The following is a 13,498-nucleotide window of genomic DNA, read 5'->3' on the forward strand; positions in this document are numbered from 1 at the left end:
TGAATATATTTTACCCCATGAGAGTATAATATTGTAAGTGAAGCACAATGCATCTTCAGATCGGACAATCATTCTTTGAACATCTTCTGATCAGAGAATCATTCTTTGAACATACTCAGATCAGAGAATCATTCTTTGAGCATCCTCAGATCAGAGAGTCATTCTCTGAACAGTTTCCAAATGTGCCTGGCACAATCAGACCGAGATATGGTAATGGTATAACTGTGAGATTAAATTGGAGTCTGATCCCATCCAAGCTCATGCACTACTGTCCAGAAAATCCAACCATTGATCTTTCACATAGGATGAAGTATGCACAGGGTTCAATCTGTTTGTATGTATAGGCCACTGTATTATAGACTGTGTACGGACAGTCGTTATAAGGATGATTCCTTAGCTGCCTTAGCTTCAGACCTTCACACATAACTTCCATTGTATGAGGCCTCAGTGAGTGACAGGTAGAATTGTAATGGAAAGAATGCACTAACAGGTAGTGTTGACAGATATATATATATATATATTATTAGTTATTTACATTCTATGTGCTTTCAGGATGAGAAGACATTGTCAATGGGGGTGTCCTAAACATGTTTACATTGCATTATTCATTATTCACGACAACTGTCAAACATGTCAACTGTCTTTAATATCTAGAGGGTGAAACATATTCATTGTCTCCTTTTATTTTGAGCATGAATAAAATATGATGTGTTGAACACCTAGCCTGGCGCTAGCTTCCCTGATAGGAACTGTAAAAAGCCAGCCAAGGTGAGGGTTTATTTTACTGTAAAACAGAGAGTTTATGAGACAAGGAAACATATGTAAACACCTTTACAAGGTAATCCCTAAGCAGTAAACCTTCCTTGTAGTTCACTTGAAATATTAGGATTCATGCTCACCACACATACCCATAAAGCACACGCCTACACGCACACACACACACACACACACACACACACACACACACACACACACACACACACACACACACACACACACACACACACACACACACACACACACACACACACACACACACACACACACACACACACACACACACACACACACACACCATTGAAATACTTCAGAATCTGCCATTTCTGACAGTTGCATGACCAAAAGTGATATTCACTCTGGTCAGGGTTCTCAGGAAAGATGTCTATTTCCCCAAAACAGTAATAGTCACACAAACAAAAACATAAATGAAACATATCAATAAATTACATTACAAATCCAGATGAATCTCTAATGAATCTATATATACATTCGAAATAATTATATTATATCAACACTGTAGGCAACCTGACTTTCAGAACCAGATACTGATCTGCCAAACGCGCTCCACAACGCCACTCAATGCCATAAAAGTCCGTGAGTCTCGGGGGGAGGAGCCCAGAACAACTACAATACTTCGGAGCTTTCCGTGGCTCAAAAGCGTGTAAATGATAAGGAACTATGCGAAGGGTCAGTATACCAAATAGACTCTGCAGTTACACTCACACTTTAGGGGCTGGTAACTAAGCGCACAAGAAGTTAACAGAGAGGACTGACCAGGGAGACTAAAAAGGATCTACAGTAATTAATTACAGATAAAGTGGAAAGGCCAACACATCCCAAAATTGCCTCGGACTAGGATCGTGTCGGTGGGAACACTTTGCAATATCAATGGAAATATCGGATTTCTAGATGCCGACAGTCTTCTACAAAAACAAGAGGGGACAAAAGTAAACGTTAGTTACACCGGTATGCCTAGTCTATTCTCTAAAGAAGATGCTGTGACGTTTAATTAAACAGTTTGAGGGGACTTTTGATGCCTCGCATCCTTACGTCTCCACATGGATCAACCTCTCTATCCCAAGCATCCTTTGGATTAGCCACTGTCTTTCTCACTCTGCACAACGGGTAAGTAGCCTATCATATCATCCGGACAAGAAGTCTCACAACTGTTATAAATTCGTTACTTTCTCAAATTAGTTTGTTGACAACCTTTCTTTAGACTGGTAGGACATACAGTCACTTGAACTTCCTGCGTCTATCTTGTGTGGTATCCAGGTGTCCGTTCGATATGTCGAGGCTTGTTCAGACTAGCTGGGGCTGAGGCTGGGAGCTCGCTTTCCTCCAAATAACCAACAAACATATCGATTTTATTATATTGGTATCATAACGTCCGGTGTGTTCTGGCCAATGCTTTGTGTTTTTAGAGATTGCAGTTGGCAAGACAATTCAAAAAATTGTTATCCTCCATTTGCAAATTGAATTGTCTGATTCAATACGTCTTTAGTTTGTGAGGGCATTTGAATTACTCGAAATAAATCTGCTAAAGTAACGTTACACCTGGGTCGACAGACAGGTTCAGGTATTTTACGCGCACCTGGCGCAACGCCATGCATTACATTCAGCCGCACGCACTGCACATCTCCAGCAACGCATTGATTTAGCCTACTACAATGAATCGTCCTTGGAACATGTAAAATGATTCAGCATTTGCTCACCTAAAATGTTTCCTAGCGATTTCCATTGGTAATAATAGCACTAACTAGTCTTACCATTTTACTTGACTCAAGATGTATTTATGCAGACGTTCTCATTTCAACATGTTTTGTGTGTAAATCAGTCAAGTTAGGCTACCACATCAATGGGGGGAATTTATAACATCAATCTAACATGGAAGGTACCTCCATGCAACCAAAATGCAATTACTCAGCTGTGCACTGTAACTGCAGATGAAATATTATTTGGTAATGTATAAAATACGCAGGCCTAGGTTGTAAATTAGGTACATTGTAGACATATGTGTAGAAGAAGATAATACATTGGGTGAAGAATTGAACAGAATGTTACTATGGATTCCATTTAAGTGCAGTCTTTGAGCTAAAGGATGACCAAGTTGAGTTGGTCATCACATTTATGCACTCACTGTGCCTTGAAATCTAGCTTAAAACATGAAGACCGTGGTTACAATATATGGTTATTGTGCTACATTGTATTCCTGCTCTGGTAGGATCATAAAAATTCCCATTTGGACTAATCACCCGTGAACACCCACTAACTGTATTCCTGGTTAGGCAAGTCATTGAGTATTAAATAATGGAGGTGCAAATCAAGGCACATCCACAACATTGTTTAGTTGTCATACTTCAGAACAGGGGTATATTTAATGCTTAAATGATGGTTCCCAAACAGTAGAGTTTGTCTTCCCCCCAAGAACAGGAAACAAACACACACACACACACACACACACACACACACACACACACACACGCAAAATGTATGAAATAGTTGAACAGCGAGTGAGTGACCTTTCGTCTGTCTTGAGTGGGCGAATGTAATTATCATCCTTGGACTGTGGGACTGAGGACCATGGTGACGTCTCGATAGATGTATGTGGGAGTAGTGGTTTCCCTGTAGGGCAGGCACATCACTTCCAATACACTGGAATAGTGAACTGTCCTTCCATTAATTGGCCTGGGAACATTGTGCAGAGGTCCTCTACCGGGTTCATATTTGTGCACATAATAAAGGTGTGCAGAAGCTCCTAATTTGCTCTCATGGCTCTCAAGTTGAGTTGCTCTCTGCCTTGCCTCCCTTAGAGTCCTTCAGCCATGAGCGTAGCATCCGGTGTGCTGCAGTAACAACCTCTAGTCTAGCCTCCAATCTGCTGGCTAAGCTACTTCTGTGTAGAGACATTGTGGGACTTATCTTTCAACACTATGTCTCCATAATAGAACTAAATATGCAATTCGAGGTCATGTCTTATGGTGAACATACACTGAGTATACCAAACATTAGGAACACCTTCCTAATATAAAGTTGCACCCCCTTTTGCCTTTAAAACCACCTACATTCGTCGGGGCATGGACTCTACAAGGTGTCGAAAGCGTTCCACGGGGATGCTGGCCCGTGTTGACGCCAACGCTTGGCACCTACTACCATACCTGTTCAAAGGCACTTAAATCTTTTGTCTTGCCCATTCGCCCTCTGAATGGCACACATACGCAATCCAAGTATTAAAAGTCCTTTAACCTGTCTCCTCCCCTTCATCTCCACTGATTTTGAAGTGGATTTAACAAGTGACATCAATAAGAGATCACCGACGGACCAGGTGAATCCAGGTGAAAGCTATGTCATGGAAAGAGCAGGTGTCCTTAATGCGTTGTCCACACAGTGTGTATGCCAATACACAAATGCCAATACCATACACCATGCAGAAATACATAGCAGCTCTTATATAGATATACTAACAGCACTTATCTATCCAGAGGGGCCATTTGAATCATGGTGTTGATTTGAAACTGACAAGTTGGTGTACGTGACTTGAAAATGTCATTTTGTTTTGGGTTGGGTTTAGGCATTCTAATCTTAGCTTGTGTAATGGATCTACACAGATTAAAAGGATAGCAACAACTAGGCTACGTTAGGTCATTTCAACATCACGTCATTTTGGATGATGCTTCTGTAGAAAACAAGATGTGGTTTTTTGAGACTTTTACTGTCACCACTCTGTGTGGTGAGGAAAAATAGTCACTTGCCAAAGTTATTTATCATGAGTCATTTAAAGTTGACTAGTTTTACAAGATCTCCCAGGTTTGGGCATGTCTGTGGTTTTGGTCATGCAGCTCAGTGATATTATGGAAGATTCTCTTCCTTTTACCTTAATGAATTGAGTGATGAGCCTTCTATAACCCAATGACGACTTCTGTCAGTGTTTGTGATATTCTCAAATGGCCTCATCCAAAGTCTCCTTTAAAACAGAATAATAATACATTTCTGGTCTAACTAGGGAGTAAGGGAGGGGTAATCATTTAGACCAGATTCTGCAATGTTTTTCATTACTGCAGAGCCAAGTGCCTTTTATTGTGACAGTGATTCGCACATCTGCAGATATCTTTCTTGCAAAACATATTTAAAGTCACTTGGTACATCTGACTGATAATCCTTGTGAAAAACAATTGCACCAAATTAGTTAAACAGACCATTTTAAATGCACGCCTGCTAAATCGTCTTTATCCGGGGGAGCTGGGTACCCCCCTGTCGCGCTGCTATTATTAGCTTATCTCGCATATGCTCGCTATCAACCAGGAGGGGCCCACCAGCTGAGCGCAATGTGAAGATATGTGTTGCATTGTTTATTGTGGCAAGCTGTGTGCACGGTGGTGTTTAGTCGATCAGACACCAATTATAGCTATCTCGTCAGGGGATCGTGTGTGTGTGTGTGTGTGTGTGTGTGTGTGTGTGTGTGTGTGTGTGTGTGTGTGTGTGTGTGTGTGTGTGTGTGTGCTGTAAGATTGACCGCCTGAGTGGAGCTGGGTTCGCAGCTGACGTGATGTAACATCACGGACGCCTGCTATCGCTCATCCGCTGTGTGTCCGTTATCAATGCCGTGGTGGGGCATCAGTGTTTGGTTGTATAATGGATGACATTGCTGTAGAAGACCACCTACTCAGGAAGAAATGCCAAAATGTGGAATATATTGGGTATATTTCTGTGAAAGTCAAAGCCTCTGTTGATAGTGATGAAGACACATCTTGGCCATTCCATTATTTAAAACTAAGTAAAATAATGAAGCCTTTCATATCCTCCCATAATTATACAGTGGACAAAACAGTAGGAACACCTTCCTAATATTGAATTGCACCCTTTTGCCCTCAGAATAGCCTCAATTCAATGAGGAATGGACTCTCCAAGGCATTGAAAGCGTTCCACAGGGATGCTGGCCTATGTTGACTCCAATGCTTCCCACAGTTGTGTCATGTTGGCTGGATATCCTTTGGGAGGTGGACCATTCTTGATACACACAGGAAACTGTTGAGCGTGAAATACCAAGCAGCGCTGCAGTTCTTGACACTCAAACCGGTGCGTCTGTCACATACTACCATACTCGTTTCAAAGGCACTCCACAATCCATGTCTCCTCCCCTTCATCTACACTGATTGGAGTGGATTTAACAGGTGACATCAATAAGGGATCATAGCTTTCCCCTGGATTCACCGGGTCAGTCGGTCATGGAAAGAGCATGTTTTGTACACTTCGTGAATACAATAGTAGTCTTGTTAGTGTTGCTGGTGGTGGTAGAAGTAACAGTAGAAGTAGCAGTAGCGTTTGTATCCTGCGTCTGCAATGCTTAGAGGGAGAAAAGAGCAGCTATGTGAGATAATGATTGACGCTTTAGCATATATGTCATTCCCCTTTTACGGAGGATGAGTCAACAAGGTTATATCAGAGCAATGTAACCTGCTCTGCTCAGGCAGTGGAGAAGTATTAGGAGCATCGGTCACCGCAAATCAATTGAAATGGACAAAAAATGATCTCAAACGGCAGTATCTGAAACGATCCGAAAGCTCTGACTTAATAACAGGGTTGATATACTACATTGTGAACATTCCGCACCACTGTGACATTTACATTTGAGTCATTTAGCAGACACTCTTATCTACAGCGACGTGCCTTGTTCAAGGACACGTCGGCAGATATTTCACCTTGTCAGCTGCAGGGATTCGAACCAGCGACCGTAAGGTTACTGGCCCAACGTCCTTAACCACTAAGCGTACCTGCCGCGGTTATGTTAATACACCATCAGTGCTGCAGGATAAGAGTGCGATGGAACCATCAAGCAGGATCCCCCATTTTGGCACGAGCACTCTGCCAAACAGATTGCACTTGGAAGCAATATGAAGCACACCGAGCAAACAGTGTGAATGATCTATTTGTCTGGAGATATATGGACCAGGTTCATTGTGTATATTACAAGGGCCGCAGGGGACGTTTTATTTCCGAGGTTTCTCGCTCTTTTTTCTTTCGTTCAGAATGCACCGTTTTCCCAGTAATTGTTTTATGACCGCTTACGAGCACAGTAACTGCTTGGTGATGAGTTGGCCTTTGCTTACGTGCATGAGAAGGCATTATAAGGCTTCACTGGCCTCCAATGGCTCTGTGTAGTCGCTTCGCCACAAGCTACACACATTTGATTCTGAAAATAGATGTGGGGCGGATTTTCCACTATCCTCACCCTGTTGTCATCCATTGTATAATACACCCAGTCACCTTTCAATAGTATATATATTTCATTTTATATTGTGTTTTTGAACCCCCCCCCCCCCCCACCCACATAAAGCATTTAGTGATAAAGCATTCGGTCTTCGATCAGTGTACTTTTTTTTCTTCCACCAATGCAGTGCAGAGCTGTCATCCAACAGTGAGGCCTGTCATACCGCACAATACACTCAACCTACAGTATCAAGCTCGTTCGGTATCTAGGGAGAATCAATGAAAGAGCACCGCTTCGTGTGATGATCACACGTTGCTGTGTGAGAGATTTCGAAGAAGAAAATTGCATGGGTGAGAAAATACATGTTTGCTCATTTGAGGGTGAAAAAAAGTATTTTATTGACGCTTCCTGTTCTTTAGTTAAAAACATGGGTCAAATCCATTCTAGGGCCATGCCCAAGTGTATTATTTAAACAGATGAAGTTTTCTACAGTACCTTATATATGAGGTATTGTGCACATGTAAACAACATTCCAATGATCTCTAGGCCATGCATGTTTAAAGAATATGAATTCCTCACATTGCTTCCAAGTTAACTGTATGCTCCCTTCATGCATTTGATACATTAATAAAGGCAATTGTATTTTATTGCATTCAATGCATAATTCATTTTGAAGTTCATTGTGTATTCAGTTTCAAGTTCATTTCTATACTGTGAGAATTGCATTGACCTTATAATCCAGGATTAAAAGTGTATGCACAGTTCAGAAGGTCATTATTTCTATAATTGGTGACCATGAAGGGACTGATAATCTAATCAAAGTAAAGATACTTATAGAAAAAATATATAAACAAATACTTGTGATTATTGATTTAACCTATGATTTTATGTTCTTTTCCAATTCCATTACATTTTGGTAACATCTCTCTTCCCTCCCTCCCTCCCTCCCTCCCCCTCCCTCCCTCCCTCCCTCCCTCCCTCCCTCCCTCCCTCCCTCCCTCCCTCCCTCCCTCCCTCCCTCCCTCCCTCCCTCCCTCCCTCCCTCCCTCCCTCCCTCTGTGTTGCAGATACAACGGAGAGAAAATGCTACCCTGCATCGTTTTCCTTTGCTCATTTTTCACTGCTGCGTGTTTCCAAGACATCCAGCCCTCCAAGGCATTTCTGGCTGAATCCTGTGACTCATTGTGTACTTGTGAAGAAAAAGATGGCATCCTGTATCTTAACTGTGAGGAGAGAAATATCAGCAAGATCTCCCAAATCAAAGTGCCATCAGCTCTACCTTTCCACCTCAATCTGTACAAAAATGACTTGGTGGAGTTGCAGGCAGAAGACTTGGAAGATTTAAAGAATGCCGTTTCACTTCATCTCGGGGCTAATAGCATACAAGAGCTTGAACCTGGCGTCTTTAGTGCACTGGGCTCCTTGAAGAAGCTCCACATCAACAGTAATTTCCTGGTCATGTTGAAGGAAGACACTTTTCACGGCTTGGTAAATTTGGAGTTTCTCCAGGCGGACACAAACTTCATCCGCGTGGTTGAGCCGGGGGCATTCAGCAAACTCATCCGCCTCAAAGTTCTGATCCTCAACGACAACGCCATTGAGTTTCTTCCCAGCAATATTTTCCGGTTTGTTCCACTCACCCACTTGGACCTGCGGGGGAACCAGTTACAAACCCTGCCTTACGTTGGCTTCCTGGAGCACATTGGGCGGATCATGGAGCTTCTTCTGGAGGACAATGACTGGATGTGCGATTGTGAGATCCTTCACCTGAAGATCTGGATGGAGAACATGCGGGCCCAGTCGGCCATTGGGGAGGTGGTCTGCAGCAGCCCCCATCACCTCAGGGGCACCATCCTGGCCAAAATCAAACGGGATGTTCTCTGCCCTTCTCACGCCGATATCAACTTAGAGGAGCCTTCCAAGTCATTGGACATGGTGGTCACTCCGTCTTCCAAAGTGGCAGAGATTCCAAAGTTGGAGGCCGCCAAGGACGACGCAAAGGTTCCGACACCTGCTTATGTTCCAGCGAGTCCTTGTGTGGAGCACTGTTCTTGTCACAATCACCCGGTGGCTGGGTTTTTAATGCATTGTCAGGACAGAGGAATTCAACGGATTTCAGATATTGGAATACTTGAGCAAAGCCCCACCAAGCTGGTGCTTACAGGAAATATGATTCAGAGACTATTGAAATATGACTTTGTCACATATGACGGTTTGGAGTTATTGAATTTAGCCAACAATCGAATCGATTACATTGACAATGAAACTTTTCTCAGCTTAAGCAATTTGAAAAAACTTTATCTCAACGGCAACAGAATTGAAACCCTTTCCGCGACCATGTTCATTGGACTCCACAACCTTGAATACCTATATTTGGAATATAACATTATCAAAGAAATTGTTCCAGGAGCTTTTAATCCTTTGTCTAATCTGAAACTCTTGTCTTTGAATAACAATCTGCTGACTAGTCTGCCATTGCAGATATTTCGCAATGTGCCCCTCACCAAACTGAACCTGAGAAAAAATCTGCTCATGCACCTGCCTGTTAGCAACGTGCTGGACCAGCTTGACTCTTTAGAGCAGATTTATTTAGAGGACAACCCCTGGGACTGCAGCTGTGACTTAGTCAGTCTCAAACAGTGGGTTGAGAAGCTGAGGAAGGACACAGTCATAGGTTCCATTTTGTGTCACACACCGAGAAAAGTGGCGAAGGCTGAGCTGAGAGCCCTCAGAAATGAGTTGCTGTGCCCCGGCCTAGTGACCTACTCCTTGCCCACGGACGAGGACGAGAGCGTGACAACCACAGTGGCGACTGACGGCGCTAGGAGCGGTTTCTTCAGCTCCATCACAGACTCAGTTCCACTCTCCGTTCTGATCCTTAGCTTGCTCGTCATCTTCCTCATGGTCATCTTCTGTTCGGCGGGGATCGTGGTTTTCCTAGTGCACAGACGGCGAAGGAGGGTGAAGAAGAAACAGGCGGAGGAGCAGCCGCGGGAGAGCAGCAGCCCCATCCACCTGCAATACAGCATGTACGGCCAGAAAACCACCCACCACACACTGGCGCAGAGGACCGGAAGCACCGTATACGACGAGCGCTCACACAGTCCCATTGTCCAGATCTGCCGCAACCCCACCTACTGCACTCAGCATAAAGAATATGAGACCGACCTCAATGAACTGGACGAACCAAAGCACATCTGTCGTAGCATCATGGAGACAGAGAATACCTCCCCTCTCACAGGCTCTAATTTGAAGTTCAGAGCTGTGACGTCAGAATGCCCAACTGAGTTCGTAACACTCGGAGATGCGAGCTCCCTCTATAAAAACATACTAGAAAGGGAGAGGATTAGGGAGCTGCAGCAGCTCGGAATTACTGAATACCTCAGGAAAAACATGTCCCAGCTGCAACCAACGGTAGAAGTGCCGGTCCCAGGATCAGGACACCACGAGGAACTGAAATTAATGGAGACTATTATGTTGTCGAGACCGCGGAAGGTCATGGTGGAACAAACTAAAAATGAGTACTTTGAACTCAAAGCTAACCTACACACCGAGCCAGATTATTTGGAGGTTCTGGAGCATCAAACTGCATTTACCTGATATAATAATACAATTAATGGTTTTATATTCAGCTCGAGAAGTGCCTTGTCCAAAACTGCCATCTTATATTTTCACAGTCTAAGACCTACAGTACATATCCCACAGCGGTCTTGGACACACAAGTCATTTGTAGCACAGAATGTACTGTATAATTATCTATTTTTTTTGTTATTTTGTTTTCCTATAGATAGACCGCACTTGAAGTTGCTGATATAACAGATATCTTGCCCAAATGTAATTATTGGGAAGGCAAATAGGTACTGCGGGGGTAAGTTTTTGTTACCAGTTCAGCTTAGATCTTTGGCAGGCCTCAATGTTTTGCATCAACTCTGTCAGGCTGTTTCAATCATATGCCATAATCAGCATGCTCAATGTGCCGTAGACTTAACAAAATGCCAACATGTATTCTGAGTCGCAATGATGGAGTGCACATTAGTCCTGTCGTTCATTAGATTTAGCCCTTGCATTATTTCAATACCACATTTTGTATTCCACCCAGTGGGAACGTGTTTAAACAAATCCATTTTCTCAAAACATAGCACTTAAAAGTCCCAGTACATATATAAATCATATCTTGTATCTGTAAAGAAAAAAATGTATTGCACTAATCAAATGCCATTTAAAAGATGGTGCATGACAATCAACTTACCGTTCAACAACCATTTCTGCTAATCGTTGTTCCTTCCTTGCTACTGAAGGGGACACAACTACTGATGTGTATAAGAACCTTTTGTTTGAGTGTAATTTTTACAAATCAAAACCGACCAGTTTCTCTCAGCATGATAAATGTTCAGGATATATGCGTTCACTTTATTATTCTGATTGAGTAAGCAACCCCGTTCAACTCTGAAAATGTTTCATGTCAACTTTATTTTTTACCAATGTAGATGGAATTATTTATTCTGTAAATGTTGTAGTATATGTCACACATTCTATGTTATTTTGTGCCTTCGGTGTTGTGCAGGTGAAAATGTATTAAATGTAAATAAAGAATTGCAATAATGCAAACTTTGAACAATTAAGATGCAGTACAATAGACAGACACGCTCTTCAGTCCTCCAAACAGATTGCGTGCAGGTTTATTCCAGAGCCTGTTGCAAAAAGATGACTTTCTGTCATTATCAGTTGAACATAAAAGTGACCAAACATCTAATAGTATAGCACATTGCATGCTCAACAGGGGCGTGGGTGAAATCATGATGCTATCCTGCACAGAGGGCACCTAAGATAGTAATGACATTACATTGTTATTCACACTCTTATGCATGTCCTCAATGCTGCTGCATGTTTTGTATTCCTCCCATGGACATGCAGTACAGCACAGCACAACATTATATACCATCTGTGTGCTTGTTTGAATAAATCAATCTCATAGGTAGGTACATCCCTGTCATTTTACACAAAGTAGAATTTCAAATGAATTGCTATATACAGTGGGGCAAAAAAATCTTTAGTCAGCCACCAATTGTGCAAGTTCTCCCACCTAAAAAGATGATCATAGGTACACTACAACTATGACAGACAAAATGAGGGAAAAAAATCCAGAAAATCACATTGTAGGATTTTTTATGAATTTATTTGCAAATTATGGTGGAAAATAAGTATTTGGTCACCTACAAACAAGCAAGATTTCTGGCTCTCACAGACCTGTGACTTCGTCTTTAAGAGTCTCCTCTGTCCTCCACTCGTTACCTGTATTAATGGCACCTGTTTGAACTTGTTATCAGAATAAAAGTATCAGTATAAAGTCCACAACCTCAAACAGTTCCACTCCAAACTCCACTATGGCCAAGACCAAAGAGCTGTCAAAGGGCACCAGAAACAAAATTGTAGACCTGCACCAGGCTGGGAAGACTGAATCTGCAATAGGTAAGCAGCTTGGTTTGAAGAAATCAACTGTGGGTGCAATTATTAGGAAATTGAAGACATACAAGACCACTGATAATCTCCCTCGATCTGGGGCTCCACGCAAGATCTCACCCCGTGGGGTCAAAATGATCACAAGAACGGTGAGCAAAAATCCCAGAACCATGCGGGGGGACCTAGTGAATGACCTGCAGAGAGCTCAGACCAAAGTAACAAAGCCTACCATCAGTAACACACTACGCCGCCAGGGACTCAAATCCTGCAGTGCCAGACGTGTCCCCCTGCTTAAGCCAGTACATGTCCAGGCCCGTCTGAAGTTTGCTAGAGAGCATTTGGATGATCCAGAAGAAGATTGGGAGAATGTCATATGATCAGATGAAACCAAAATAGAACTTTTTGGTAAAAACTCAACTCGTCGTGTTTGGAGGACAAAGTATGCTGAGTTGCATCCAAAGAACACCATACCTACTGTGAAGCATGGGGGTGGAAACATCATGTTTTGGGGCTGTTGTTCTGCAAAGTGACCAGGACGACTGATCTGTGTAAAGGAAAGAATGAATGGGGCCATGTATCGTGAGATTTTGAGTGAAAACCTCCTTCCATCAGCAAGGGCATTGAAGATGAAACGTGGCTGGGTCTTTCAGCATGACAATGATCCCAAACACACCACCCGGGCAACGAAGGAGTGGCTTCATAAGAAGCATTTGAAGGTCCTGGAGTGGCCTAGCCAGTCTCCAGATCTCAACCCCATAGAAAATCTTTGGAGGGAGTTGAATGTCCGTGTTGCCCAGCAACAGCCCCAAAACATCACTGCTCTGGAGGAGATCTGCATAGAGGAATGGGCCAAAATACCAGCTACAGTGTGTGAAAACCTTGTGAATACTTACAGAAAACGTTTGACCTCTGTCATTGCCAACACAGGGTATATAACAAAGTATTGAGATAAACTTTTGTTATTGACCAAATACTTATTTTCCACCATAATTTGCAAATAAATTCATAAAAAATCCTACAATGTGATTTTATGGATTTTTTTTCTTCTCA

General features: G+C 42.6%; 1 protein-coding gene across 1 annotated transcript; it reads left to right on the forward strand.

The window, feature by feature from the left end:
- The first annotated feature begins 1,431 nt into the window (after positions 1 to 1,431).
- LOC135543488 (SLIT and NTRK-like protein 6) lies at positions 1,432 to 11,606 on the forward strand. The gene is made up of 2 exons (XM_064970791.1): positions 1,432 to 1,905; positions 8,056 to 11,606. Exons 1-2 carry the CDS (start codon positions 1,814 to 1,816, stop codon positions 10,586 to 10,588), a joined length of 2,625 nt encoding a protein of 874 aa, XP_064826863.1. The 5' UTR covers positions 1,432 to 1,813; the 3' UTR covers positions 10,589 to 11,606.
- The last annotated feature ends 1,892 nt before the right edge of the window (positions 11,607 to 13,498 follow it).

The sequence above is a fragment of the Oncorhynchus masou genome, chromosome 7 (assembly GCF_036934945.1).
Source record: "Oncorhynchus masou masou isolate Uvic2021 chromosome 7, UVic_Omas_1.1, whole genome shotgun sequence".
Taxonomy (NCBI): domain Eukaryota; kingdom Metazoa; phylum Chordata; class Actinopteri; order Salmoniformes; family Salmonidae; genus Oncorhynchus; species Oncorhynchus masou.